General features: G+C 38.5%; 1 protein-coding gene across 1 annotated transcript; it reads right to left on the bottom strand.

The window, feature by feature from the left end:
* On the bottom strand, positions 1-24,017 carry SPAG6 (sperm associated antigen 6; the record flags this gene model as incomplete). The annotated part of the gene is given in 10 exon segments (XM_009877307.1): positions 1-198; positions 200-241; positions 2,474-2,619; positions 5,398-5,514; positions 6,689-6,880; positions 9,749-9,901; positions 12,247-12,420; positions 13,307-13,512; positions 20,247-20,430; positions 23,802-24,017. Coding segments are annotated over 10 exon segments (1,449 nt in total), but the record flags the coding sequence as incomplete, so codon positions are not given.
* Positions 24,018-26,338: the final 2,321 nt, after the last annotated feature.

Genomic DNA, 26,338 nt, shown 5'->3' with positions numbered 1-26,338 from the left:
AAAACTTAACAGCAAAGGAGTTTAAAAAGAACAAAATATAGCTTGCTAGAATTGCTGAATTCTTTCAGTAGTTCAAACAGTAGAAGATTTCAGAATCAAATAAGAGTTTCAACAGCTGTATTTGTATTACAGTCATAAAAACACAAATGAGAAACACAGCTCTAATAAAAAATTCAAGTTTATAAAACTGGTTGGTAATACTCTTTCCAGAAGTATCTCAGAATATCCAGGGGAATAATACCTGAAAGAGAAACATTTTGTTTGCGCATTAGACTACAAGGCATATTCTGTGCTAAGTAATGAAACACTATTCATATTTCTATTGATCAGGAAAAAATCCTAGTATTAAAGACTGGTCAAGGAATTCTACAGTTATTCCCCTACAATATTTTAAGAGCTTGCTTTTCAACTTACATCATCATATATATTTGGAAGTCAAGTTTTCAAAAATATGTCTAGCTTCTTTTTAGGGCATGCAGGTAGGCAGCTTTTAGCGGCTTTTAGATAGATTTTTTTAGCAGTTTTTAGATAGGTTCAGTAGGCATAAGCATTGTCTTTACTGAGATGTGTAGATGTTAACTTCTTCTGAAATTATGGACTTTAACGAAAAAGCGTGAGTTTACACAGAACCATAGGCTACCAGATGACAACAGTCTACTACTGTTCGTCAAACATAAGCATACACCCCAAAGCTGATGTGAAGTCTACATCAGTGCACGAGGCATTGATTCTGGAACAAAAAAAAATTATCACAATTACTTTCTCTCTCTAATGCCAACTCAAGGCCAGAGATTATCCAATAGATTTTCATTAGAGTAGGGCCCTACGGTGCTATTATTGTCCTGCTGTCATTCAGATGAGTTTTCCACAATGGACCAACTACATGCTTCCAATATGCAAGCATCACCAAATCTGCATTTAGTCCTCATTTTCCAGTTTAAGAGTACTTGAAATTTATTACTCTGTTACTCTAAAGACATACATCTCAGTATATTTCTGGCTTTGCAGCCATGTAAACTGTCATCTCTGAGCTCTGGAAGCATTATAGTTAAAGAGAGAGGAACACACTTCCATGTAACACATGCCTAAAATGTATTCAAGAAGAAATCCCCAATGTTTTCACACTTAAGGAAGATCTATCTACCTTGTTGATTTTCTTTTTTCTGAATGATTTCTATTTAATAATGTGACTCTTTTAAGAATTCATGTTAGTTCTCTGATTGTAAAGCTAACTTTTCAACGTGTTATATTATTCAGTCTGCGAACAGCCTAAAATAACAGGTCTCCAGGACAAACCCAGAGCTGGAGTCTATTACAGCAGCTGTGCCTCAGGCAGCACAACCAACATCAGGCAGCAGCACAAAGAGGCAAGCAGGAGATGCTCAAAGGGGCCCTTCTCTTTATTACATCCCAGCCTACATGAGTAACCTTGTTTCATTTACAGGGAAAAAAAAAAATAGCTGTAACAAAGAAACATTAATTATATCCAGAAAAGGGTAACGGATGTCCTCTTTCTGAAGTACTACAAGCTGCAGAATAAAGTTGGGGGGGGTTTTATGATTATGCTTTTTCCCATTTGACAGCCACCAGCTTTTCCTTGTGGAGACAAACGGAGCTTCATTTTGTGTGATGTAGTTTGTAGTTACTATTAGCTGAAGAACTCTGTTGCTATAATTAAAATTGATGATGCAGATTTTCAGAGCCTGTAGAGGGAGTGCACGAGTACAACATCCTTTTGATGTGATGATGGAGTGAAGGACTGGTAAATGGGTATCTAGAATCTAGGAGGGCATTTCTCTCATTATTACAATTTAGGATGGTGACATTTTGACTGTAAGCTATTTAATAGTGTTTCTGTATTCATTAAGGGCAAAGTTCAACTTGGTGCAGACAGCTGGTGTATGGTCCTTTTATATAACACTTAAGCCTCATGATGAGGCTGGGGAAGGAAGGGCAGCTGTGGGCAGAGCAACTGTGCAGGAGAGCCTCTGGACCCTCTGTACATCAGAGGAAGTTTCAAAGGAGCCTCTGAATATCCTAGTTCAGACAGGCTCTGAGGGAAGTCAGGGATGCAACTAAAGAGTCACCAATACCTGCATTTTGGAACCTGAGCAATCCATAAATAAGTCACCAAGATATTCATGATATGAGAGCCATCATGCTGAAGCCTCAGAGTCTGTCTGTGTAGTGCAGGAATGACTTTTCTTCCCAGTTTCCTGCAAGAGCCTGATCATTTGGGCTTTGTTTACAGACAAAGAAATTTGGTTCCAAGAACAATCAGAAATGAGAAAGTGTTCAGAAGTATATGTCTAGCATTGCGTTACCACTGGGGCAGTTAAACAAATGTTACGTTGTTTCACTAAAAGAAAAACCATGTAGAAGATAAATTAATATTTTAAACCTTTGCTTTGTGTTCTTCCTGTGAAAAACATCTAATAATAAGTGTCAATTTTTTAAATTCCATTTTCCCTACCTCACAATTTCCTCTGGATAGCAATTGTTAATAGTGTTGATATATTCCTGAAGAAGTGACCCAGGTTCTGCTTTTATTTCTTGAATCTTTTTAAGTCCACCAGTTGTTACAAAGAGACGACGTGCTTTACTGTCATGTGGTAACACCTACACGCAGAAAAGTACATTAGAAAAAAAAGAATATATTTTTTACAGAAATCTCTACACTACCAGGCTCAAATATTGCTTATCTGTATTTAATTCAGAGGACAGATAAAATGAAACATCAGAGGTACAACATCTGTAAGACTACTGTATTTTAACATCCAGTTGTAAAGAGAAAAAAAACCACAAACTAGTCCTTTATGGCTATAACATAATTTAACATGTACTTTAATACATAGCATATATAAAAATAATGAACTGAATATTTATCTTTAAGTAAGTAATACTTCTTGAATTATTCCTATGGAGACTATAAGATTGTGGAGATGAAATAGATAATAAAAGCAGAACACTAACACGGAATAAAACCAGCATCTGTTCGACTTAAACCAAGTTATTCAAGTCTTTTATGTCAATTCCCACAGTTTAATTGTAGTTGTAGAGCAGAATTTTACATCATTATAATGATCTAGTATAGATTAGTGCATGAAAACAATGCTGAGAATTGTTGCAACTGAACAATGCAGCCTTGAAGCATTACATGCTACTATTAAATTCTTAGATATTAAAATCCTACAACACACTGTGTAGCCATGGAAGCCTTTTACAAACACACACACAGCAAAAATGTGAAGTTTCTGCAGCCAAAGGGGATGAGAAGCAGAAATGATCAGACGATACATTGTGTGCTCCCTGAGTGATGCCAATATGCAGCTCTGTCCAGAGGACAGGAGAGAGGGAGGGAAGTGGGGGCTGAGCCAGGCAATGGAGAATGACAGCATGTAGTCCACAGGCCCACAGGACTGCAATAATGTGGGGTCTTGGTTTTGGTTTTTTTTTAAAAAAAAAAAAGCCAAGAGATGATAACGCAAGACGTCAGCTGCACCTACAACAAAACTAAACAGGTATAAAGCCAACTCAGAGTTACACACTATGGGGGGAAAAGCATTTTGCAAGCTCTCATATTAGTCAGACAAATCAAGCCACAGATGTGACTGAATGTTGTGTAAAACAAGAGCCTTGAAGAAAAAGGGATTGCCTGAAAGGATGAAGGAAAAGAAGGATGAGACTTCTGCTATGCACATAGGCAAACAGTCTTCATTTCTCTAGTCCCTCTAGGTTGTACAAAAACCAACAGACAGATTAAACAAAAAGAAAAAAAAAGGGCAAAAAATGGGAGCACAGAGACTTCTCCCTATTATATGCTCTATAGAATTGTCAGGAACAAATGTAATCATTTTGTTGTGAAATGACGGCTGTTTCCATATATGTCCCACAAGAAGAATTGCCAAGGAGGAACTAGCAAGGAGACAGGATACAGCCCTTTCTCTGCCTTCCTCCTCCTCACTGCGACTCCCACGCTGGGTAAGACAGCAGAAAACTCTCTTAGAAGAGGCTCTAAAGACAGATAGCACCTCTGAGACAGTCCCTTCCCCCCGTCCAAACTGAGACAGCATAGAATTGCACAGACCCTGAAAATGCTAATGCTAAAATGACACAGTCCAGTACCAAGAATGGATAGCATCCCACTCTGAAGCACAGCTCGGAAATAAGGCTTTTACTGTGCTGTAAATAAGCCCACAAAAGTAATACACCATTGCTCTAAGAATAGGAAATTCCCAAGCTATGGCACAGGAGAGAAAAATACTTTCACTGCAGAGAACTTGATTTTAGATGTATACTTCAGAAGAGCAAATGCCAGACAAGTATAGCTTGTTTAATACAATGTAGAAGAAGAAAAATGAAACAAAACAATACATCAGTTGGTATGAAGGGTACAAAACCACTTCAACAGCAAACAACATTCCAATCTATACACTGGGTAATCAATTACTACGCAGTCAGCTCATTAACAGTGCCAGTCAGCACACAGAAGCAAAAGGCACCGGATTCTGTGCAAATCTCCAATCTTTGTACAGACTTAGCAAGAAGCCAGCACTAAGTGTGGCAGTGTAATCAGGAATCTGCACTACAAACAATAGTGCTTCCAGATCTGTGGTAATCAGAACTGAATATCAAGTGTTTCACTTGGCCATTTCCAGAAAGAATATCTTGCCAAGAAAGCCTGGTGTCCCCTGCTAACAGATTACACTGCAGAATTTTGGACAAAAGGTAGTCTATAGTTGAGTGGTTGTTCAACAGCTGATGAATATTGCAGCCACTGGAAATCTCCTGATTGGTTAGTAAATATTTAAATAATTTGAAATATTTTTATTAAATTGTATCACATTTTGCATGCTGCACTCAAATCGACAACATAATTAACAACAAATAGTTTCAAATTTTGAAAAGAATGAGAAAATATTTAGGATTTTTACACTTACTTAATTGAGACTGAAAATTAATGAGGATAGAAGTAGTGAAGCCTTTATACTCTAGATTATTGTAAAATACCTGACTTAAATCACTGCTGTACAGATAGCTTGTACTTATCTAAAACAGATGTGACTGGGATTTATGTGATACATTGGCTCAGTGAAAATATTTGCACGTGAGTTAATATTCCACTTAATCTCAAGAGGCAAGGAAGAAAAAAAACACCTTGCTTATAAGCAACTGTTTTCCCAGTCTTAAGATGAATTATAGCAGGTTCCAGATGAAACAGTGCTCAGCTTTATCAGACAAAAGAACATGATGATCCAGACTGCATCTGCACGGGGTGCTTGAGAATCCTGAGAAAACAGCTGAGACCTTTAGAAAGACTTCACCTTTGGAAATACATCTTTCTTGCTAAATGGAAAACAACTAACATATTACTCATCAGACAACGCCTTTTCTTACCTTACTAAACTGCCCAACAATATGTTTCATTATATTGGGAGGGGCATCATGCAGCAATGGTTCAAGTGCTGGAAGATCCGTGCATTTCTGAAGGATGTTCTTTAAGGCTCTTTTAGTCTATTGAAATGCAAAATAAAGTTTCTCTAGTAAGACAGCAACGAAAACAGCAAAAATTCATGTTACAAATCACTCAAGTCTGATCAAAAAAGCAAACTGATCAGAACCCTCAAAGAGCATTTTCTGAATAAAAACTATGATATCTGTCAGGTCACTTAATGAAGAATCAATTTTCTACTTAGATTTATTAAACCTCAAAACCTACAGTGCATCATATTCTTATTACATTATCTGTGGTCTCAGTAATGGCAATTTTCTTTTGACTACAACGGAAGCAGTGGTAGACCCTTTAAGTAAATTGAAGTACTGTAATATAATAAGAAAACTAAATCAAAACACATTTTAAAAGATTGTATTTCAGAAGGGCCTTACTAGGAGAGCCTGTTGGTCTTGGATAGCAAAGTGCACTTCCATCCAGGCAGGGAGGGAAGGAAAGAGAGACTGAAACAGTTGCACATCAATGCTTAGTTTCTGGAAACAGACCCTACGCTTACTGCTACAAGCAGTCATGACCTTCTTGGGTAGGATTACAGATACAGCTAATTTGGCCTCAATGTTCTGGTGGCCACTGAAAATGACTACAGAAAAATTATTTTACGGATCTGGAATGTTACACTTCCACAGAATGTACAGAAGCATAGTACCAACATGGAAGACCATATCCTGTCATACTATTACTCTTCAGTTGGTTCGCTTACTGCCACTCAAAAATACACTTTACCAAACTGCAACTCTACTAGCTTCCGCACAAGGAAAGCCCTAAGCATGAACAGCTGCCTGTTTTCAAGTGCAGAACTTCAAGTAGTTGTTACAGTTTTATTGTAATAAAAAAAATGTAAGCAAATCTACTATAAGAAGTTATATTTTGTACAAGAGCTTACACTTACCAAAACCAAGTAGATAATTAGAAATTAGTCATTAAAAAAAATGGAGCTTTTGAGGCTTAAACTGATCTAAACTGGAAAGAAAATCAGGGACTAGACTGCTGTGGCTGTACCGTGTGATTTGGTATGCATCGTACGCACACCAACACACAGCCTTTGGACACCCAACACCCAGGAAATCTGTGACTCCAGGAACATCAATACAGCACATACCATTTAGTAGTTTTTAGGCACTTATACCTGTGATTACAATAAATACCTCATATGGCAGACACTACAAGTATACTTGCTTTCATTTGGAGATCTTCTGAACTGTGTATGTCCATATACATAGCAAGCAGTGCGGGTAGCACATTTGCTGCCGCAACAGCACGTGCGTGCTCAGGAGTATGTCTTCCAACCTGTCCCAAGGCCCAAGCAGCTGCTGCCTTAATATGATCTTCCTGCTCTTCTATCAAGCAGACACACAGTGGTGTTATTCCCTGCAGCATTAATCAAAAGCACAACCTTTACAAATCTACACCAGGGAAGAACAACTGGAAACTGATAGATTGTTAGAAAATGTTTCTCTATTGCCACTCTTCTTCTAAAATAAGCGTAAGAGAATGCATGCTAGTGGGGCCACATTTTTACAACATCATGGCTAGCACGAATTTTTAATAAAACTTAATAAATCTAGTTAAAGAGAGAAACAGATTCCATGTTCTAAGTCAGAAGACAGTCTGAGCTAACATACAAATTTAAGGGATAAATGAAATACACAACACAATTCAGGCTATACTAAGAGTGAAGGGTTCACTTCTGTAAGACTGAAAATAAAACAATTTAATTGTTTATGCATCTGTGCAAGCACTTAACACCAGAATGGCCCAATCATAGTGTCTTTTTGTGGGTGTGGGTGTGTCCACAGCACTAAACTTCAACTTAGCAACCTTTTCTTGAGTCCATGAGTTCATGTCCAAGTCACAGAATAAGAAGTCATCCAACCACTTCCAGAAAGGTTTTAACTCTTGATTTGAAGACATCAAGAGATGGAGAATACTGAAGTTCTTCTGATTCAGGGTCACAGCCTTTATCCTTTCTCCACAGGATTACAGAGCTACTCAGTAGCTGGTATTTTATGCCACGATTCTTAAATAGGAATCCCTTCATGCTACTTTAGGTAAGGCTCCACAAGCTTAGTTTCCCCAAAGCAATTTTTTTATGGGTTTTGGTTTACTTGCATTTCTTTTGTGGATCATTCATAAAAATATTTAATTTCATGAGAGTTTCTGCAGATCCCTACAAAATCCCTCACTGCACTCTTATTCAGTTATGGTAGCAACCATTATTAGTCTTCAAAAATTTATCACTTAGACACTTTCTCATGAACTTAATCCTGGATTCATCCCACTTAATGCCAAGCACTCAACAGCAGAAGCATACGTGCTCTAAGCATCACTGAAGGTGAAGAGACAGAGACACATCCAGAGAAGAATGGCCTCCAGAGAGGGCATGGAAAAAGTGTCCACTACTTTAGTTTTCAAATGCAGACAGGTATTTTTTTTTAATCACTCCTACCTTTCCTGAATACTTAATGATGTTATCATGGAATTATAGAATGGCCTAGGCTGGAAGGGACCTTAAAGATCATCTAGACCAACCTCCCTGTCATGGGCAGGGACACCTCTCAACTAGATCAGGATATTCAAGGCTCCATCCAACTTGGCCTTGAACACCTCCAGGGAAGGGGCAGCCACAACATCTCTGGGCAATTTAGTCCAAAGTCTTGCCACCCTTGTACTCAAGAATTTCTTCCTAAAATCTAACCTAAATCTATTCTCCTTCAACTTAAACCCATTTCCCCTTGTTCTATCAGTGGACACTCTTGTAAAAAGTCCCTCCCCAGCCTTCCTGTAGGTTTCCTTCAGGTATTGGAAGGCAGCTATTAGGTCCCCCCGAAGTCTTCTCTTTTCCAGACTGAACAGCCTCAGCTCCCACAGCCTGTCCTCGTAGCAGAGGTGCTCCAGCCCCTGGATCATCCTTGTGGCCTCCTCTGAACACGCTCAAACAGATCTAGGTCCCTCTTACAGTGGGGACACCAGAACTGGACGCAGTATTCAAGGTGGGGTCTCACAAGAGCAAAGTAAAGGGGGAGAATGACTTCTCTTGACCTGCTGGCTATGCTTCTCTTGATACATCCCAGGACACAGTTGGCCTTTGGGGCTGCATGAGCGCACTGACAGCTCATGTTGAGCTTTTCATCTATCAACACCCCCAAATCCTTCCCTCCAGGGCTATTTGCAACCCACTCTGTGCCCAGTTTGTATTTGTGCCTAGGATTGGCCCGACTCAGGTGAAGGACCTTGCATTTTGACTTGCTGAAGCTCATGCAGTTTGCACTGGCCCATTTCTCAAGCCTGTCAAGGTCCCTCTGGATGGCATCTCTTCCCTCAAGTGAAGTCCGCAGCACCACACAGCTTGGTGTCGTCAGCAAACTTACTGAGGGTGCACTCAATGCCGTCTCCTATGTCACTGACAAAGTTGTAGTAACTTCCATTTTTTAAGTTATATCCCTACTAGAAGACATTTCTGCTCATCTGTTTTTATTATTTTGTTCTTTCCACTCATACAGGATATTTGAAATTACTACATGCTGTGAAAGTGGGCCAACAATGCTCAGTGAAATTATTTTCTTCCTCCTGTCATTAGTTAATATTCTGATGTGAGTGATGCTATGTCAGGCACTAATTTCACCTATTGAGAATATTGCAAATTCTCTCCCTTCTATATCATTGCCCTGCAGAATCTATTTAAACCTGGAAATGTACAGCTTTTCTCATCTGTAATGTCACTTGCACAACTGAATCAAACCATACTATATTAGAAACCAAGGTCATTTCAAATCTGAAGATTTCTGTTGCAAGGCTACACCAGTGGTACTAGCAGAGACATGCTAGTGCAACGAAGAACGTGCCATTAAACATTCTTGCTTTAAAAAGGGTTTTGATCTAGCCACAGATATTTATTTTAAGAGGAAACCACAGAAATTCATTGACTTATTTTCTGCACCCATGCAATTGCAACACAGAAAAATCATGTAGTACAATACAAATGGATGCTCATAAACTAATCCAGGACATCTTATAAAAAGTTCAACATTATAAAAGGTTCAACATCATAAGGACACACTTTGATCAGGTAACCACACAATTTCAGCCACAGTAAGCAGCAATATTTGGAGAAAGTGCATTTGTCAACAAGGAGTGCATAATTCTGTCACAAAATACATTCTCTGCCTATGTTAATTTGTATCTCTTTCTCAGAATACCACTGAAGAATTATAGGAAGACGACAAAGTGATAGCTAACCTTGGAGATAATCACTGCCATTGACAGGTTCTCTGAATGAGCTGCTACATAACCAAGCATCATGATGCCAGGCAGCCTGACAGTCCCTCTGCAGCTGCCAATATAATCAATCACAGCAGCAACTCCACCTGCATTTACTATAAGCTGTGAAAGCTGAAAAGATAAATGGAAGAGATTAGACACTGCAAAGTATTAACAGGCATAAAGCACTACATTAGAAAAGTCTTCAAATGTATTACTCCTGATTTACAAAACAAAGCTGGAATAAGAGTGATGTATCATACAGACTGCTGGGCGGTAAGTGCAGCATGAAGTTGTAAGGAATTAAGCTGTTTTGCTACTCTGCTTTTGACTTAACATACTGCGAAGAACCAGGACTCAATTCTTGATGCTGTACAGCATGGAATGACATATCCTCAACCCCATTAGGATACACCAAAGAAACATGCAAGTGACAATGTAACACAGGAATGACCTTGAAGACGCATCTGCTGAGCCAGATACTCTCATACATTAGAGTTCACTCATTCCCAAGCCAACGCTGTATATCCTGTGCATGGACAGTGGGAAAGGCCCACTTCTCCTCTCACCTGCATTCTGGATAACCTCTGCAGCATAAAAGCCTTTGTGGATTCCCCCCACTGAGGCAAGAAGCAAAAGATAACTGTCCAATTGGACTACAGCATTCTGCTGTGTTAGAGTACTCTGAGGGAGGTGTCCAGGGAACACACTTGATGGGCAATGGAGTTTGCTCCAGAATGTCAAATTATATAGGCTTGCTTATAAATTATAATCAAGCTATTCAATATGTTCCCTTCCAAAAGGTATAACATATCACTTGAGGGACACCAGTAGGTATGTATGTTACCAACAATTGCATATTATGATTATTTTCTTCTGTCTTTTTAGGTATATCCCATTTTTCCCAAAGATCCCACAGCAAAAGAAACATGTTCTTCAAAGTCAAAATTAAATGAACAAAACTGAGGCTTGTGGATTTCCAGTTCAGTTATTTCCATAAATATGAAATCCACCCTTTGTCTAGAGCCTTTAAAAGGGGGTTGTTTCACTCATGAAACAACTAGATGAAATTTAAAAGTTATTACTCTGGAAAAACTGTGCAGACAATTGTGACAACCAAGTCTCACATCTGGGCACAGTGCTTGGGATGCGCAGAGCTCCTGCACAGACCCCCTCCCCAGTGCTGTGACCCTCAGGCCCTGCTGCAAGTGCCCCAGATCCTGCTCTTCACGTGGATTTTACTGGATATGCAGGTAGAAAGCTCAGATCTAAAAGCCACGATACTCACACGACTGACACTGTCAGCTCCTCTAGAAATATTGTTTGCCAGTCTGTCTCTGTGGCAACGTGTTGCTTAAACAGAGTCACTCAGAGATGGACAGGGGTCACTGTCACTCTGAAGTCAAACATAAACTGTGACTTCCCACTGGGAGTCACCGAGATACTTCCTACAGCTCCTTTGGCAAACTGCTAGAATGGCCAATTCCCCTTGCACCGGGGATCCTGGGCCAGCAGCTCTTCTGACTTGACCTGCAGTCTTGGGAGCTTGGCCTCTGGCTTCTGACTCCAGTGGCCCCCTCGTTTGATAATAATAATGTCTTCACTTTCTGAAAAACTGAAACTGCATTGGTCATGAGGTGCAGAGAGAAATCAGGGAATGTGGCAAAATTGCACCCTTTAATCACGAGCAGCTTAAAGACCAGCAAGCTGAAGAAACAGCACAATATTCATGAATAAACACTTCTCAGTTGTTAAGCTAGTATCATGATTTTGAAATGGCTGCGCTTGCTCAGCATTAGTGTTCCACAAATACATTGCTTGTATTTCATTCCAGAGTCATATTTGGAGCCTTTTAATTATCTCTTGGTCTGACAGATTAACAGAGTCATAATTATTTGGTTTTCCTATTTATTTTGTATAGAATTTGTCAAACATCTCCACCTTCCTGTATCAATTATTGCCAAAAACATTGCAAATGCTGAGACTCAAATTACAAACTCAATCTAATAAAAAAACCTACCATCAATATAATAGTAAATAAGAGAATTTTTGACCTTGTCATTGGAAAAATAATTAAAATGTGATCCCAACACTCCAGAAGATTTTTTAAGAAGACACACACCATAGCATGATTTTGCAATTTATTAGCTACTTGGCATCAAGACTTCTGTGAGGTTTTTCTCATGATAGTTTTAATATCTAGGACTGACAATACTGTCAGCCTAGAACTCCCTCTCTGTACAGATATCTTACGGAATGATGTAGCTACGTATACATTATATGATTCCCAGTTTCCTAACCGAATTCACATTCCATACACATCTCATAACAGCAAGCATTTCCATCTTTTTCCAATGAACATGCCAAACAGCTATTTGCCCTCCCTTTCGAAAAGCAAATGACAGAATAATCCTGTATTTTATTTAAAGTGTAAAATCTAATGATATGACCTTGTATTTGCATTTTCAAGGTTTTACCTCAGGCGTATGCTTTGCTATCTCTCTAATTAAAGTTGCACCATTTTTCTTGACATAATCATCTGAGTCCTTCAGGCATGTGAGCACAACTGGGAAAATTTCTGCTTCAACCACCAACTCTGCAAGCTCCACTGAATGCTTTGCTATTTGGCTCAGAGCTGACAGCACCTGACACTAGTAAATAAAAATTGTTATAAAATCAATAGTACACAAACATCCCACAACACACACTCCTCCTGCACACAAAAATCTATTGCGTCAAGGAAAACAAAGCAGGATAGGGAAAACAATTACAGCTACTTTACAATTCACTGAGTCAATTCATGCACGAATATAATGGCACAGAACATTCACTGGTTCCTGAATAAAAGTTTCTCCTTTGTTTTATCCCATTCAAGCTTGCTATGTATTAAAAAAGACAATATACATATACACCATTTAAAACTGTAATTTAATATTTTAATGAAATCTATTAAAAGTATCTTTATTTACGTAAGTTTGGTCTATCAAACCTCACATTAATTAAAGAATTTTTATCTATTTGTTTGGACTGGTGTTTTATGTTGTTTTCTGTTTCTATTAGAGAAAAATTACATTAACAAATAATTTTTTTGTCAAACTACTGATTAAACCTTTTAAAGCAGCTATTCGCATCAGACAGTACATTCTAAAACAAGATAATAAATTTAATATTAACTAGTTTATAGTATAATCTTAAGTATGCAAAACATTTTTTTGTAACTGAATTGTGCAAATTTGATCTATTAAAAATCCATTGCATTTTTTGTATAGTACGTAATTCTAAAAAATATATGTATATACATAAAAAAATCATACTATCCTCAAAGATCAGTTTAGCTGTTCCTCACAGAGCAGCAGTTTTTACCCCATAGCGAAATCTGTGAATATGTTCCGAACTCTTTGTCAGTAACTATGTAGTTACATTTTGATAATGCCCAAACCAAGACTTTCCTAAATAAATACGCACGTCAGTGTCTTTGATTCAATATCAACTAATGACTGCTATAACCAAGAGTAAAAATAAAAATTTTAAATGTACCTTCAGTTTAGCATCAGGGTTCAGGATCATCTGAGCTAAGTGAGCGATAGCTCCTGCATCCACTACTGTCTGTGCTAACTCTGGAGAATGCTTTGAAATATCACTGAGAGTTGCAGCAGCAATCCTTTTCAAAGCAATTTCTGGCTCCTGGATACAGAGCACTAAAAGAGGAACAGCGCCTGCATCCACCACAGCTTGTGACAGTTCTGTAGGTCCAAGGAAAGTAATTAAGTGAGTATGGGTGACTGACCCTTGTGCAAGCCATTTTTCACCCTGACAGATACAGCAAAGGAAAAAGGGGAGGGTGTAGTTCACTGTCTCGACATCTGCATTTCAAATCAGCCCTCCTGGTTTCATAAACCGTGTGGACCAATCCACAGCTGAAAAGAATGCAGGTCAATAGATGGACCCCCATTTACATGCACACATTTGAGGTAGATTAGGCTGAAATGGTTTGTGATTCTGTTTTCTTTTTCTTTTTTTTTTTTTTTTTTAAAGTAAGCAGATGTCAGCTGTTTAAACCCTGGCTATTCTACACTGATCAATAGGAAAGCATTTTATGCATGGCTAACAACAACACAGAAAGCCAAAGTACCAAAATTTTACCAACCACCTAATTAGAGACCATTTTGCCCCCTTTAAATGATAAGCAGATACTAGCATAGATCAAATGCTAAAAACAGAAATATAAAAAACATACACAAAAGATTTATCTTACATAAAAGACTGGGAAAATGGAAGTTGCTGATCAAAACTAGGCTTTGCTACAATATGTGGGACAAGCGCGAATTTATACTTTAATTGCATGAAAATGTTATCATACACAGTTAGACAAATGAGAAATATCATCAGTGGGACACTATGTGCCTGAAATGAGTACAATATGCTTAACTAACTGTACCTTAAATAAATAAAGAACAAAAAATAAAATCCAAGCATATGATTAGCTCACATGGACAAAAATTACACTATTACAAATTCATTAGCTCTCTCTCTGTATGCAGCAGTAATCATAGTCCTAAAATAAGAATTACTGGATATCATAAGAAAAAATTTATACTACAACTAAACTGTGCTATTTTAAAATAGTGTTGAAAAAGTGGTTAAAATCATGAAGGATTCAATAATCTATTAGGTTCTTATTTCAGTTTTGCTACACCTTATTATGCATATCCATTATTATCTTCAACATTTATCTTGACTTACAGTGCCATGGCAACATATGGCTGTTGTACTTCAATACTCTAACTTAGCTTTTGATTTATAGTCCATCCATAAAGAGATTTTCATACTAAGAAAAATACAGCATACTTCATTAAATATACATAAACATAGTTTTTCATGAACTCTGTAAGTCATGTCATCATTATATTGTTAATACACAAATAACGTTCCCGATCAGATTTGTTTTCAATTAGTGAGTTATAGCCACAGAATCCAATACACGTGATAAGTCAAATATTTACACTATATATTATTTTATTACATATTTTAAAGAAAGTATAAATATTACCTCACAAAATTATAATAAATAATGAAGTAATTTTTAAACTAATATAAAAAATTAACCCTTCATGGTTCACTTTCAAATAACTAATATAAAAAATTAACCCTTCATGGTTCACTTTCAAATAACTATTTGATTGAAAATGTAGTGTACATCCTCCAAATACAGACAAAGTGTAAGATTTCAACAAAACCCAAATGTCATCCCTTCAGTTTTGCAAATTTTGAAATTAAATGTACTTGAAACATCTGAAAAGAAACCTGGAAATTAGCTAATCAATATAAGTGGTATAAGCTACATTCAGCTTTTCACAGAAAAACCCATACTTGATTTCTTCAATTGTATTTTGATGCCGTACACCAACCAAGTGGAATACATCATGAACTGCTGATCAACCACTCAGATTAATCCATCCAACTGTGCCTCAGAAGCAACTTCAGAGAAACCAACTCAGTTGCTTAGAATCTGCTAGGAGATGTTAGTATCAGGAAAATCATGTCCAGAGAAAAGATACTACTAGAAGAATGGGTTTCTTCAATGCCTTATGAACTGAAATTATGGAGGGAAAGAACGAGCAATACTTTAAGGTCACAGCTATACCCAGGCATGTAAAAATAACCATTGAAGTTATTTTAAAAGAACAAACTAAATCTAATTCAATTTAGATTAGCTCTTGCTGCTAGAAGTCTGATATCATTTAAACACTGATGGCTACTGTTGGTCATGGTTAATTAAATGGTTGTTCTTCTAGTGGTGTTTATAAAGTTTATGGCTAATAACAGTACATGAAGGGCTGGACCACGTGTCAAAAGACAGACAAGCAGTAAGCGGACCGTCAGAAAAATAGGGAAACTGAAGCAGGTACAAAAGAAAATACAAACCTTCCCATCACATTCGCCTGCAAACTCAGATCACAACTATAATCTAAATATTAAGGACTCTATAGTAATTGTAACTTTTTTCCCTCCCCTCCAAAAGGGGCTCAATTAACCTTCCTGCTCAGTAGAACATCTTTAATTCAGACTATACACCAAAAGGACTCACAAAACTTCACTATCCAATTACAAAACACAGATATAGGTGAAAAAACAGAAGGCTGAGAAAGACTTAAAGGAGAAAATACAGTTTAAGTTCTTTTTAAAAGCAAATTTTCAGTCAAACAAATTAAAAGAGCTAAAACAAATTACAAAAAAAAAGATTTTTCTGAATGCTACCCCGAGACTGCATTATAAGGGCAAAGCCAACACCAATAGCTGAAGAGGAGAAAGAGAGCAGAGAAGAAAAACTAATTTGTGAACCCCATTTAATTTCACAGAAATTTATGAAAACCCTGGGCTTGGAACTTCAGTTTGGGGTGCAGCTCAAGGAACCTGTCCAGCTACAAGATGATGAAGTAGGACTTCTTCCTACATGAGCAAAAGTAGAAAGTGTTATTCTATGTATGCTCAGAGACAAGATAAGTAAGACTCAAAATCCACCATAAATTAGTTGCCTTGGTTCAGAGCAACACAAAGAAGATTTCAGCAACTGGAGATATTGCAGACATGAAGACAAACTGACTTGGAATGATAAAGACAGACTTTGGAGTTTAAAATGTCATCAATTCAACCAGAGTTGTACTGATCTGTCTCAAATCTAAAGTACTCATCAGGGACTAAAAATTTAGCTCAAGTAAGTTGAGGCCTAGTCATGAGTTGTGCAACCAGGAAGGGTGGGAAGTGCATGAAGGAAAGTCGGTAATACCCTGACTACATACGCACTGAAATCAATGGGAAGGATTGATCTAAACTGATTTAAGGTGTAGGCAAAAAACCCATACTAACATCAACATGCTGGCAATAATAGTATGGATTAAAAAAAAGTTTTGGGGGAAAAAATGAAGATGAGAAGGTGAGTGTACAGGGAGTCTCCAGAGAAGGAAAATCAGCTCTGAAAAAATGCCAAATTCACATAGTGGAGCAGCAGCAAAATCTTCTTTGCTCAGAACCAAATTCAAGTTTCCATCCAGATCAGTGTTCTCAAACAGACCCTGCCGTGGTTGCAGGTGCATCCACAGGAAGTAACAGGTTTTGACCAAAACAACCACCAATACTGTATTTTTTGGAGGACTGTGTGACCATGTAATGGCCACATAGGAAGGCTCTAATCCCCACAACTCGTCCAAAGGCTGCATCCAAAACTCAAAGGTTTATGCAGACCACTGCAATCACAATGCTAAAGATTCCACTGGAACCAGTGGGAAAATCTTTCATCAGGAAAATAACAGAGGTCATTAATTACGGGGCAAGCTTAGATCCTGGAATAAGACAAAGTTACTGCTAGATTCAAATCACTGAAGAGCTGAGCAACTCGCCCTAACCTTGTAGCTGACCCTGCTTTGAGCAGGAAACTGGACTAGACACCTCCCAAGGTCCCTTCCAAGCCAAGCTATCCTAAGAATACCACTGTATGACACAAAATGAGTACAGCTCTGCTCTCAGCAACAGATTTGAATATAAATAGTGTTGTTTATTTTTATTTTCCTACCAATTTACCATATGCTGAAGCAGGTAAGAGAAGATTAATAAATTACAGCTTTTATGCAAGCAAACCAAATGGAAAGCTGCTATTTGCATATCTCAAACATAAGAATTCTGGATTTTAAAAGTAACTGAATATGGTGAAAGTGAAAATTTACAGAATACTTTTTACAGACCTGATGGTATTTTGATGATATTTGAAGCACTTTACACTTCTTCTCAACCATAAATAGTAGAAATAACAAGTGGCAAAATTATAGCACACTGACTGGTATACTTTAGAGTAAGATCAGCATCTGAAATTCAGCTCAAAGGGATCTTCCAGAAAGAGCAGAACTGCAAGAACTGTTCCTAAATTTTGGCATCTGACCTGGCAAGATTTCTAGTGTCCTGAAATCTCATGAGACATCTGCCTTGACCTAGAATCTCACAGGTGTTCTGGAGACATCTGTTCACCGAAGAACTAAATTTTAAGAGATTGCTGTATGAAGACAGTAGGGAACTTGCCAACCAGAGAACGTTTTCATTAGGAGAAAAAAAAATTAAGAAAAAGAAAAGAACTCATATTCATTTCTCAGAATGGAAGTCTTTTCATGGGAACATACACTGCAGTTCCTAAAGAGCAGCTTTACCAGGTCACAGACAGAATTTCTGATTAAAAGCAGAGAGACCCTCCCATTGCAAACAGTTATCGCCAAACGCTGGAAGCCTTTGCTGGCATTCATGGAGACAGAAGTTCACATCCTGCCTAAGACAGAACAGGATTTTAATCTGTCTCCCACATACATCACAGACATATGCCCTCATTATTTTCTTGCTGAGGCAAATAAGCATTCCCAACCCCCAGTCTTTTCAGAAGAAAAAAAAAAAAAAATCTTGTCTTAATGTTGTCCCAGTTTGGAACTGAAACAATTTTTGAAACTGAAAAACCTTTTGTGGGAGGGGAAAACCATTTCACACCCAACTCTATTTTTAGAGTTTAGGCTGCAGTATGTGTCCACTGACAGTCAATGACAGAAAATCATAACTACCAAATTTTGTCAACACAAGCATGCGAGTCTAATCCAGAGTTTCTGGAAGAGTAAACACCAGATGTTGATGGGAACAGGTTCATCTATCTCTACATCCCATCTCCAACAACATCCTGTTGTAAAAGCATGCTTGTAGGAGTGTAAGAAGCATACCATGCACAAAGTGATCTTTCTTCAATATAACTCTTCTACTTCCAGTAATCCTTTTAGAGACTTCCCGTGACTGTATTATAGAGGAAGGTAAATTCCCCAAATTGCCCATAGCTGGGCAGAAGGAGGACAATTTTTTTTCAGGGTTTTGGTTTGTTAGTTTTGGGGTTGGTTGGTTGGGTTTTTTAACTGATTACATATAATGATCTGTCTATGTCCTGATACTTTCAGTCTGGTGGCACTTGCAATTTCAAACTGTTTTATGAAAATGCTGTTCTTATCACTGGCATCACTTGACTTGAGACATGCACCCATTCACTGTCAGTGAATAAATAATTCATAACCACAGAATAAAAATTTGTACAAGGAGTTTGTTGACTTCAATACCCCACATCACCTCCATCTTTGCAAACAATGCCATCACAAAGTGCACTGGATCATCCAGCATTCACGCAGTGAATAGCATGAAGGACAATTGAAGTGAGTCAATATTGATTTACCCACATAACAAAACTACAGAAATGGTTTATGTTAAGAGTAACACAGACACACACTTACACTACACACATTTATACAAACAGATACTTTCAAATGACACTTAAACAAATATCTTTCAGATGCAAGCAACAACTATTTTCCAGCAAGGGTGAGATTTAGACCCAGTGACAAAAAGAAAAAAGATCTTTACCACAGAGGTGCTCCAAGAATGAATTTGTTGCCCAGAAAAAGCAGTTTTCCACTCTCTAAGTGGAAAGGGGAATCCCCCAATGCCTTCCACAGTTCAACACTCCATATCCATTAAAAAAAGAAAGATGAAAATCATGTCCAGGTTCAGTCTACATACATTTTAGAGTCAAAACCAAACATACATGCACGACTTAATGTTACGATCCTAGAATAAGTTTAACTTTAACCAATATGACCATAGCCATTCGTACCATCCTTTCCAGACAACAGTTTCTTCCCTCAATTCTTTGATTCATAACTCTAAACTTTTACTCAAACTATATAAATAGCTGCTACAAGAATTATTGACCACGTGGATGAGCTTTTAAATAGGAACATGACACTGCCAGTGAGTTACACAACTGCTTGGGAGAGAGCAGTGAACTGCTCAATATCGGATTCCTAGGATCTATTCCTGACTCTCAGAGAAGAGTGTGGTCTACCAGCTAATGATAATACAGTCCATGCAATGAAGTCAGTGCCTGCAGGCACTGCTGTAAGCTGAATAAAACTTGGTTCTGCCTAGGCTTGCTTCTCCATTTTACTACGTATCTAAAATAAGAATTAATGTTCAGCAAAAGAAACTTTGTTCATAGTAACAGTTACACAATATATAAATATTCCAAAATTTCTTCAGGAAGAAGAAAGAAGCAGTGTTGTTTCCTTGCCACAGGCTTAACACAGGCTTAACACATCTTCTCTTATAACATCTCCATAATGGGGCATTGCTGATGGTGACAGATATGCCAGTTTCCCATAAAAAGTACAGCATTGCCAGATTGGTATAGTCTGAGTACGTTTTCATTCCAATTTTAGAATGAATAGTAGGGAAGAAAAAGCATCTTGTTGTATTTATGAACACTTGGCAATGCTAAGTTAATGATTGGACTCAATGATCTTTCATTTAGCTCTCTTCCATCCTAAACAATTCTATGATTACAATAATGCAGTTTATTGTAACTCACATATAGCATTAAGCTGAAAGAAACATGCATGAAACTTTTTACCTGAATTGTGTCGGGCAATATATCCAAGTGCCCATGATGCAGCTTCTTTGACTCCAGGGTCAAAATCTTCCAAGCAAATCACAAGCGTTTCCAGTGCTCCACATTGAACTACTGCCTGAGCTAGCTGTGGAGAATGTTTACTAACTGCTCTTAGCACAAATGCAGCTGCTTTCCTGTAGAAACGCTGTGTGAAGCAGAAAGAAAAACAACACAAAAACAAAACAAAAAACTTTTCCTAACATTAAGTACTTCAAAGCATAATACAGTACAGACATGCATAAATTAGACTTTTTTAGTAGTAGCAATATCTCATACAGGACCAAATCAGGACCACCATACATCACACAAGCAATGAACCTACAGTCCTTCTTCAAGACAGTTTATGATCTAAAATTTGTAGTAAGTACATAAACAGAAAAAATGAGAGGGCTAAGAGGATATGGGGAAAAGATAATAGTCTAGATAACTCTGTTTAAGTGAGTAGGGAACAGTACAAGCTGCAAAAACAATAGCTCTTAACATACTTAACCAGATTACACAGCTTATGCAGGGAAAGCTCCTAAAATAATTCTACCCAGCTGTGACACTTGCAAGGTTTCACAATTTCTAAGGTATATACCCTCACAACAACTCTATGAGAAAACATTTTTTGCAAACAGGAAACTGAGACACACAGAATTAGGTCCAACAAAAGGGTTTAGGATCTGAATCCTGAAATGCCTAAATACTGCCTAAGCCCACAGCTAAAATTCTGAAAACCCATTCCACCAAACACCCAGCACCAGACGACCCTCAGTTCTGATCATGCAGCCTGCAGTTTTACTCCTGCATGTGTCCAGAAACAGCACACTTCCAACATGACTAAGCACCCTGGCTTAGTGACACCCTGGCTTTATGACATCTGTCATAAATTCAACCAAAATCCAAGCACTTGTCTCAGTTCTACCCATCAATCAGTGCTTGACCAAATACATGTTTTGAGCATATACATAACATATAAGGCTGCACACATCATGGAGTGCCACATAAACAGCAGTCGTGGTTGCAGTTTCTTCTAAAAGCACAGTAAGTTTTCACCCCAAAAGTCACAGTTCAGTCTCCTCTTGCAGTTTCAGAACTATTGTTGGGATGCAAAAGCTGAAGATTAAATTTCTTCCTCCCTCTTACAGTTTCAAAATCCAGAGTCCAGTTAAAATACACTGGCCAGAGATAACCACGTTGTGAGAAGGATGGATGCCCCTCCCTCAAGAAGCCACTGCACAGCAATGAGCGCAAGATTCGCTGCGACACAAGCAGCCAACTTGCTACATCCATGTGCCCAGAGTATGGTCTCCAGCCAGGCAGTTCACAAATCATCCCTACAGACAAGCTCCAGAAGGCCCTCTCTCCGTGTGCCAAACAGCTTTAATCTTATTCCAGGATATTTGATTCTCCCCTGCTCTGCACAGGGAGCCCAAACACTTCACAGCACTAGATTCCTACCCAAAACTTAAACAACGCAAAGCCCACATCCCTTTTGGATCGAGTCCAGAGAAACAAAGAACCACGTGAGTTCTTTTGTACATCCTGTAAGGTGCCCAAACACCTTCAGAACTCTGATATGAAGCACTAAGGTGTGGCAACAGAGGAGTATCTGCGATGGTTTCACAGAAAGTGAAACGGCCCCAGGCCTGTTCCCTGGCCCTGAAGGACAGTTGGCAGAGCACACCACATCCATCTGCCTGAACCCCTCTTCCCTCGGAGCACAATGGCCTCATCTGTACTGCTGGAAACTGCTCCAGCCTTCTGCTACCCCTCAAGCCACATCCGGGCATTGCGAAGCAGTTTGACAGTTGGCATTGGCTAAAACCACATTACAGAGTACATTAACGATTACAAGAGCACAGTCATCTTCCAGAGCTCAAATGCCCACGCTGACCCTCCTTAGTTTACTAGTACTGCTTAATGCTACCAGTACTTCTTAATGCTAAAAATCCAGTCTTCTAAGTTGAGGCCTACAAGTAGGTACATTAAACATAATTTACCAGCAAAGCATTAAACATCATTTAGGGGGAACAGAAGTTAAGGGACACAATATACACAAATGGTCAAATCCCTTGCTAACGCAAGTTGCTCTACGTTTTGCTGAACTCAGTGGAGCTACAGTTGTTTACACCAGTCTGTCTGTGCAAATATGGGTACGTTTTTGTTATTCAAAACACAATAATTTTCAAACAAACTGTATTCACAGGCACAGTCAGAACACCATGTAGAACTGTAGTTTGCCCAGCTGAATTGATAAAACATTGATCTGAGATGTGACCCTGTAACTGTTTTCCATAAACCAGTAGCATCAGTATTCATTGCACTCAGAGAATCTGCTCCTTAAATACAGATGTTGATATACAAAGAGGGCATGGAATGGAAAGTTATCTGGGAAAGGTGGGAGTCTTTTTGCTTATGGGAAGTAACAAACTGCATGCATTGCTAAACTCGGCATGAACTGGATAATGAGTTTCCTACAGTTGCCCTCAGTCACCATGGTACAGTAGGCTTTCCATGACCTCACACTAATCTTGCTGCTGCCTCAGGTGATTCTGAATTACAGCCACCTCGATGTAACAACAGCAGGGGCAGTAACATGGAAGAGATAAATCAGGGTACTTTAGCTAAGTTAGCAAGGGCTTTAAGTTGTAGCAAGGGGATGGCTCCTAAACCAAAAGAGCATATAAAGAGGTTTTTTCCCCTTCTTCTCTTAAAAATATAAATAAGCAAAATGCTTATAAACTTGTCTAACTAAAACCTTAACTTTCGTCTCCTAAATCTAATGAATCAAAACTGCAACCTATGTATGGCTGTGATATCAATGCACTTAACTCACAGCTGTCTCTTTCCTGTTATTAGGAACCTTATTTGAAAATATTTCTATTAATCTGGGTTAGAATCGCTGGAAAATCAAAGCTGAAACTTATGCAAAACCTGAAAAAAAACGTCAAGAAGGGAGAAAAAGAGATCACCAGATTTATTTGCATTGCCATTGTGACTATACTTTTTTCATTTGTTTTTGACAAATATGAATAAGAAAACCTTTCCGTGTATTTTCCTGTGCCAATGATTTGAAAATTTTCAGGCTACAGATTTCCAAAATGCTATGTTTGGAGATATTAAATATTTCATTACAGAAGTTCAGAGTTTTACACGTCTTTTAGAAGTGTCTGATATTATCAACAAATCCCAGTCAATTATCACTGTTGCTTTCAAATTGTCTCATTTTTACAGAGGAACCTTTTATAAAACATCACTCAACATCTTTAAAACATAACAGTGCCATGAATATATTTCCTATAGTGTGCTATAAGGTAAGATGATACTTTAAAGGCAAGCTTATTTGAAGTCAGACTTAGGCACATAGCACACACTGACCTCTCAGGAGTTCAAACTTAAATGCTATCTCTGACTTCAGTACCTTTATTGCTGTATTAGAATAACAGTAGATAACTGATACAGAAAAATCTCCCTTTCCCTGTGCAATAGTTTAAAAAAAAAATATTACTTAAGAAAACAATGATGCCTTACATTCTTCTCAGACAATGAACACAGAAGATGTGGAAGAATGTTTCCCGTCACAACTGCCTCTGCCAGGTCATCGTCATAATTGGCAAGTCTCCCAAGAGCCAAAGCAGCAGTCTGTTGAATAGTTGGGACGACATCCAGCAAAAGAGGTCTCAGCAAAGATATTACACCTGAGTTACAGAAGGAAGACAAAAGCCCACATGGTAAGCAGAAATTTTTCTAAACATTTGACTTTATTCATAGAAACCTATTAAACTACTCTTCCAGGTAATAAGAACTTGTAGGAAATCCAGGTGTTCCACTGAAATGAAGTTGGCACTTGGATAGCACTGCTGATGCATAGCAATATTTCTGACCATTTTTCACAGGCACAAAACACTTCTGAAATATAAAAAAGTCACATGTAGAAATAAGCTATATTCAAACATCTACAAAATGCACGTCTTAAAGTATACCCAAGAAAATAAGGTATACTCAAACATAATAAAATGTATGAGTTAAGGTGCACACAGGAAATTCCATCTGGAGGTCCCGGTGAGCTGACAATAGCATGCTACTCATTCAGCATGCCAGCAGAACCTCCATGCTGAATTACACCAAGTTACACTTAATCTATTATTATCAATTATTGATTTGGAGACCAATATCCATAATACATTACACTCCAGAGAGAAGAGTTGAACATTTTCTTCTCATGTTATTACTTACTATCTGTTTTCACTGATGAGTCCCACAGTGTATCAGTTAAACACGAAAGAATATGGAAGCCCATTCTCTATGGTGGCCTTCCAACATATACTTGAAATTACAGGTGAGGTACGGAGTTGTGACATGAACAATTAGCAGTTATGGCCTAAGGAAGTCGTTACATGAATAAACACCTGGCTAAAAATAGGAAGTGGGAGGAGGAAATTTTCCATTCTTGCAATAAGAGGGAGGAGATCACAGCACAGTTCTGCAAGCCTCCATGCTGGGACATGTGTCATTCATCTAAGATCTGAAACAGCACGAACAGTGAGGTGAGGCTTTGCTGGTGATGCAAAGTCATTCAACGTAATCCTAGTGGGAAAACTATAAGGAACTAGAGACTGAAGGAGTGGATAATAAAAATGGCAAGTGACATGGCATACATACAGGGAAGCCAATCCCAACCTCACATATGCAGTGACGGACTCCAAAGAGATCACTGCCACCCAGCAGAGAGATCTTGATGGTAGAACACACGATTCTATGGAGACACCAGCTCATTGCTCAGTAGCAGAGAAGCAACTTTATCCACAGAAGTACACAGAGTGCTCAGGGTTATTTGGAAAGGAATCAAGACCAAACCAGAGACCATCACTATGCTGTTGCATAAATCTATCCCACACTTAATACGCTTCCCAAGAGTAGAACTGAAAAATGTTCAGTGAAAGGCAACAAGGATGATCAAAGACGACCACGCTGTTATGCGGAAGCTCTTTCTACAGTTAAGCTAAGACTGTTCAATAGGGATGTACATGGTTATATAATAAATATGATTTGTAAAGTCTGGGGAGGGAAAATTGCTTGTATTGCAATTCTTCAAAAGTGCTGTCCCTGAACCAGCCAATTGCATGAATCAATGCTTCTGAGCTTTACACCTCAGCCAGAAAGTAGTGCTCTCTGAAGATGCAGAAGTGCTGCAACAGAACACCACTTAGAAATAGTCAGAAATCTCCACAACGGCTATGTCGGTTCTTCCCACTACATTTTTTTTTTTCGCAAACAAAGATAAAGATTCACCTGGACGCCTGTGGAAGAAGCCAAAACTTCACTTCCTAAGGGCACTAAACAAAGGTCTTTTGGTGCAACAGTCCCACAACAGTGGAATCACTGCCTAATGGTAGATGACACCCAGCTGCAGAACAGGCACACCATGACCAGTAAAAGCTGAGGGCCTTAGAGCAAGGACTAGTCCAAAGGGACGGAGGCTACAACAAGTTCTATCTGTAGAGTACTTCTGTACAGAACAGAACCGGGGGGGGCGGTGGGGGGGGAGAAAAAAAGTTGAGCAGCAGTGTAATTCTCACAGAGCATATTTATTTTAAATTAACACTAAATTGATCCCAGCAAGAAAACAATAGCCTAATAATCTATACATGGCTCTGAAAGAAGCGGGGAGAGGGGAAGTAAAACTAACCAAGGAGACCATGCTGACCACTAAGGAATTTGTTCCAAGAAGGTCAATACTCCAGACAGAAAGTGCACTGCCATGAGAGGTACAGCCTCCCATGATGTTCACAAGTCAAGACAAGGGCACACAGTAAAAGAAGAGTGAATCGATACCGTGATGTCTAACAGCCCTACAGAAGCACCAAAAATGGCCCTGTGATATGCATTAATTGAACATGTACATGTAGAACTTATGGACTTAGGTCTGTAGTACAGCTGGGGCCTGCCTGCACTTCACTCAAAGCTACTGGGAGCTAAAAAGCAGCCTCCTGTGTACCAGCAAACAAAAGCTAGATCCTACAGTACTGTAAGATCAATCATCTGAATTCACTTAGCACTTTACAGAA

The sequence above is a fragment of the Apaloderma vittatum genome, unplaced genomic scaffold (assembly GCF_000703405.1).
Source record: "Apaloderma vittatum isolate BGI_N311 unplaced genomic scaffold, ASM70340v1 scaffold24019, whole genome shotgun sequence".
Lineage (NCBI taxonomy): Eukaryota > Metazoa > Chordata > Aves > Trogoniformes > Trogonidae > Apaloderma > Apaloderma vittatum.
The sequence above is the reverse complement of the archived record's forward strand: the minus strand, read 5'-3'. Positions and strand labels throughout refer to the sequence as shown.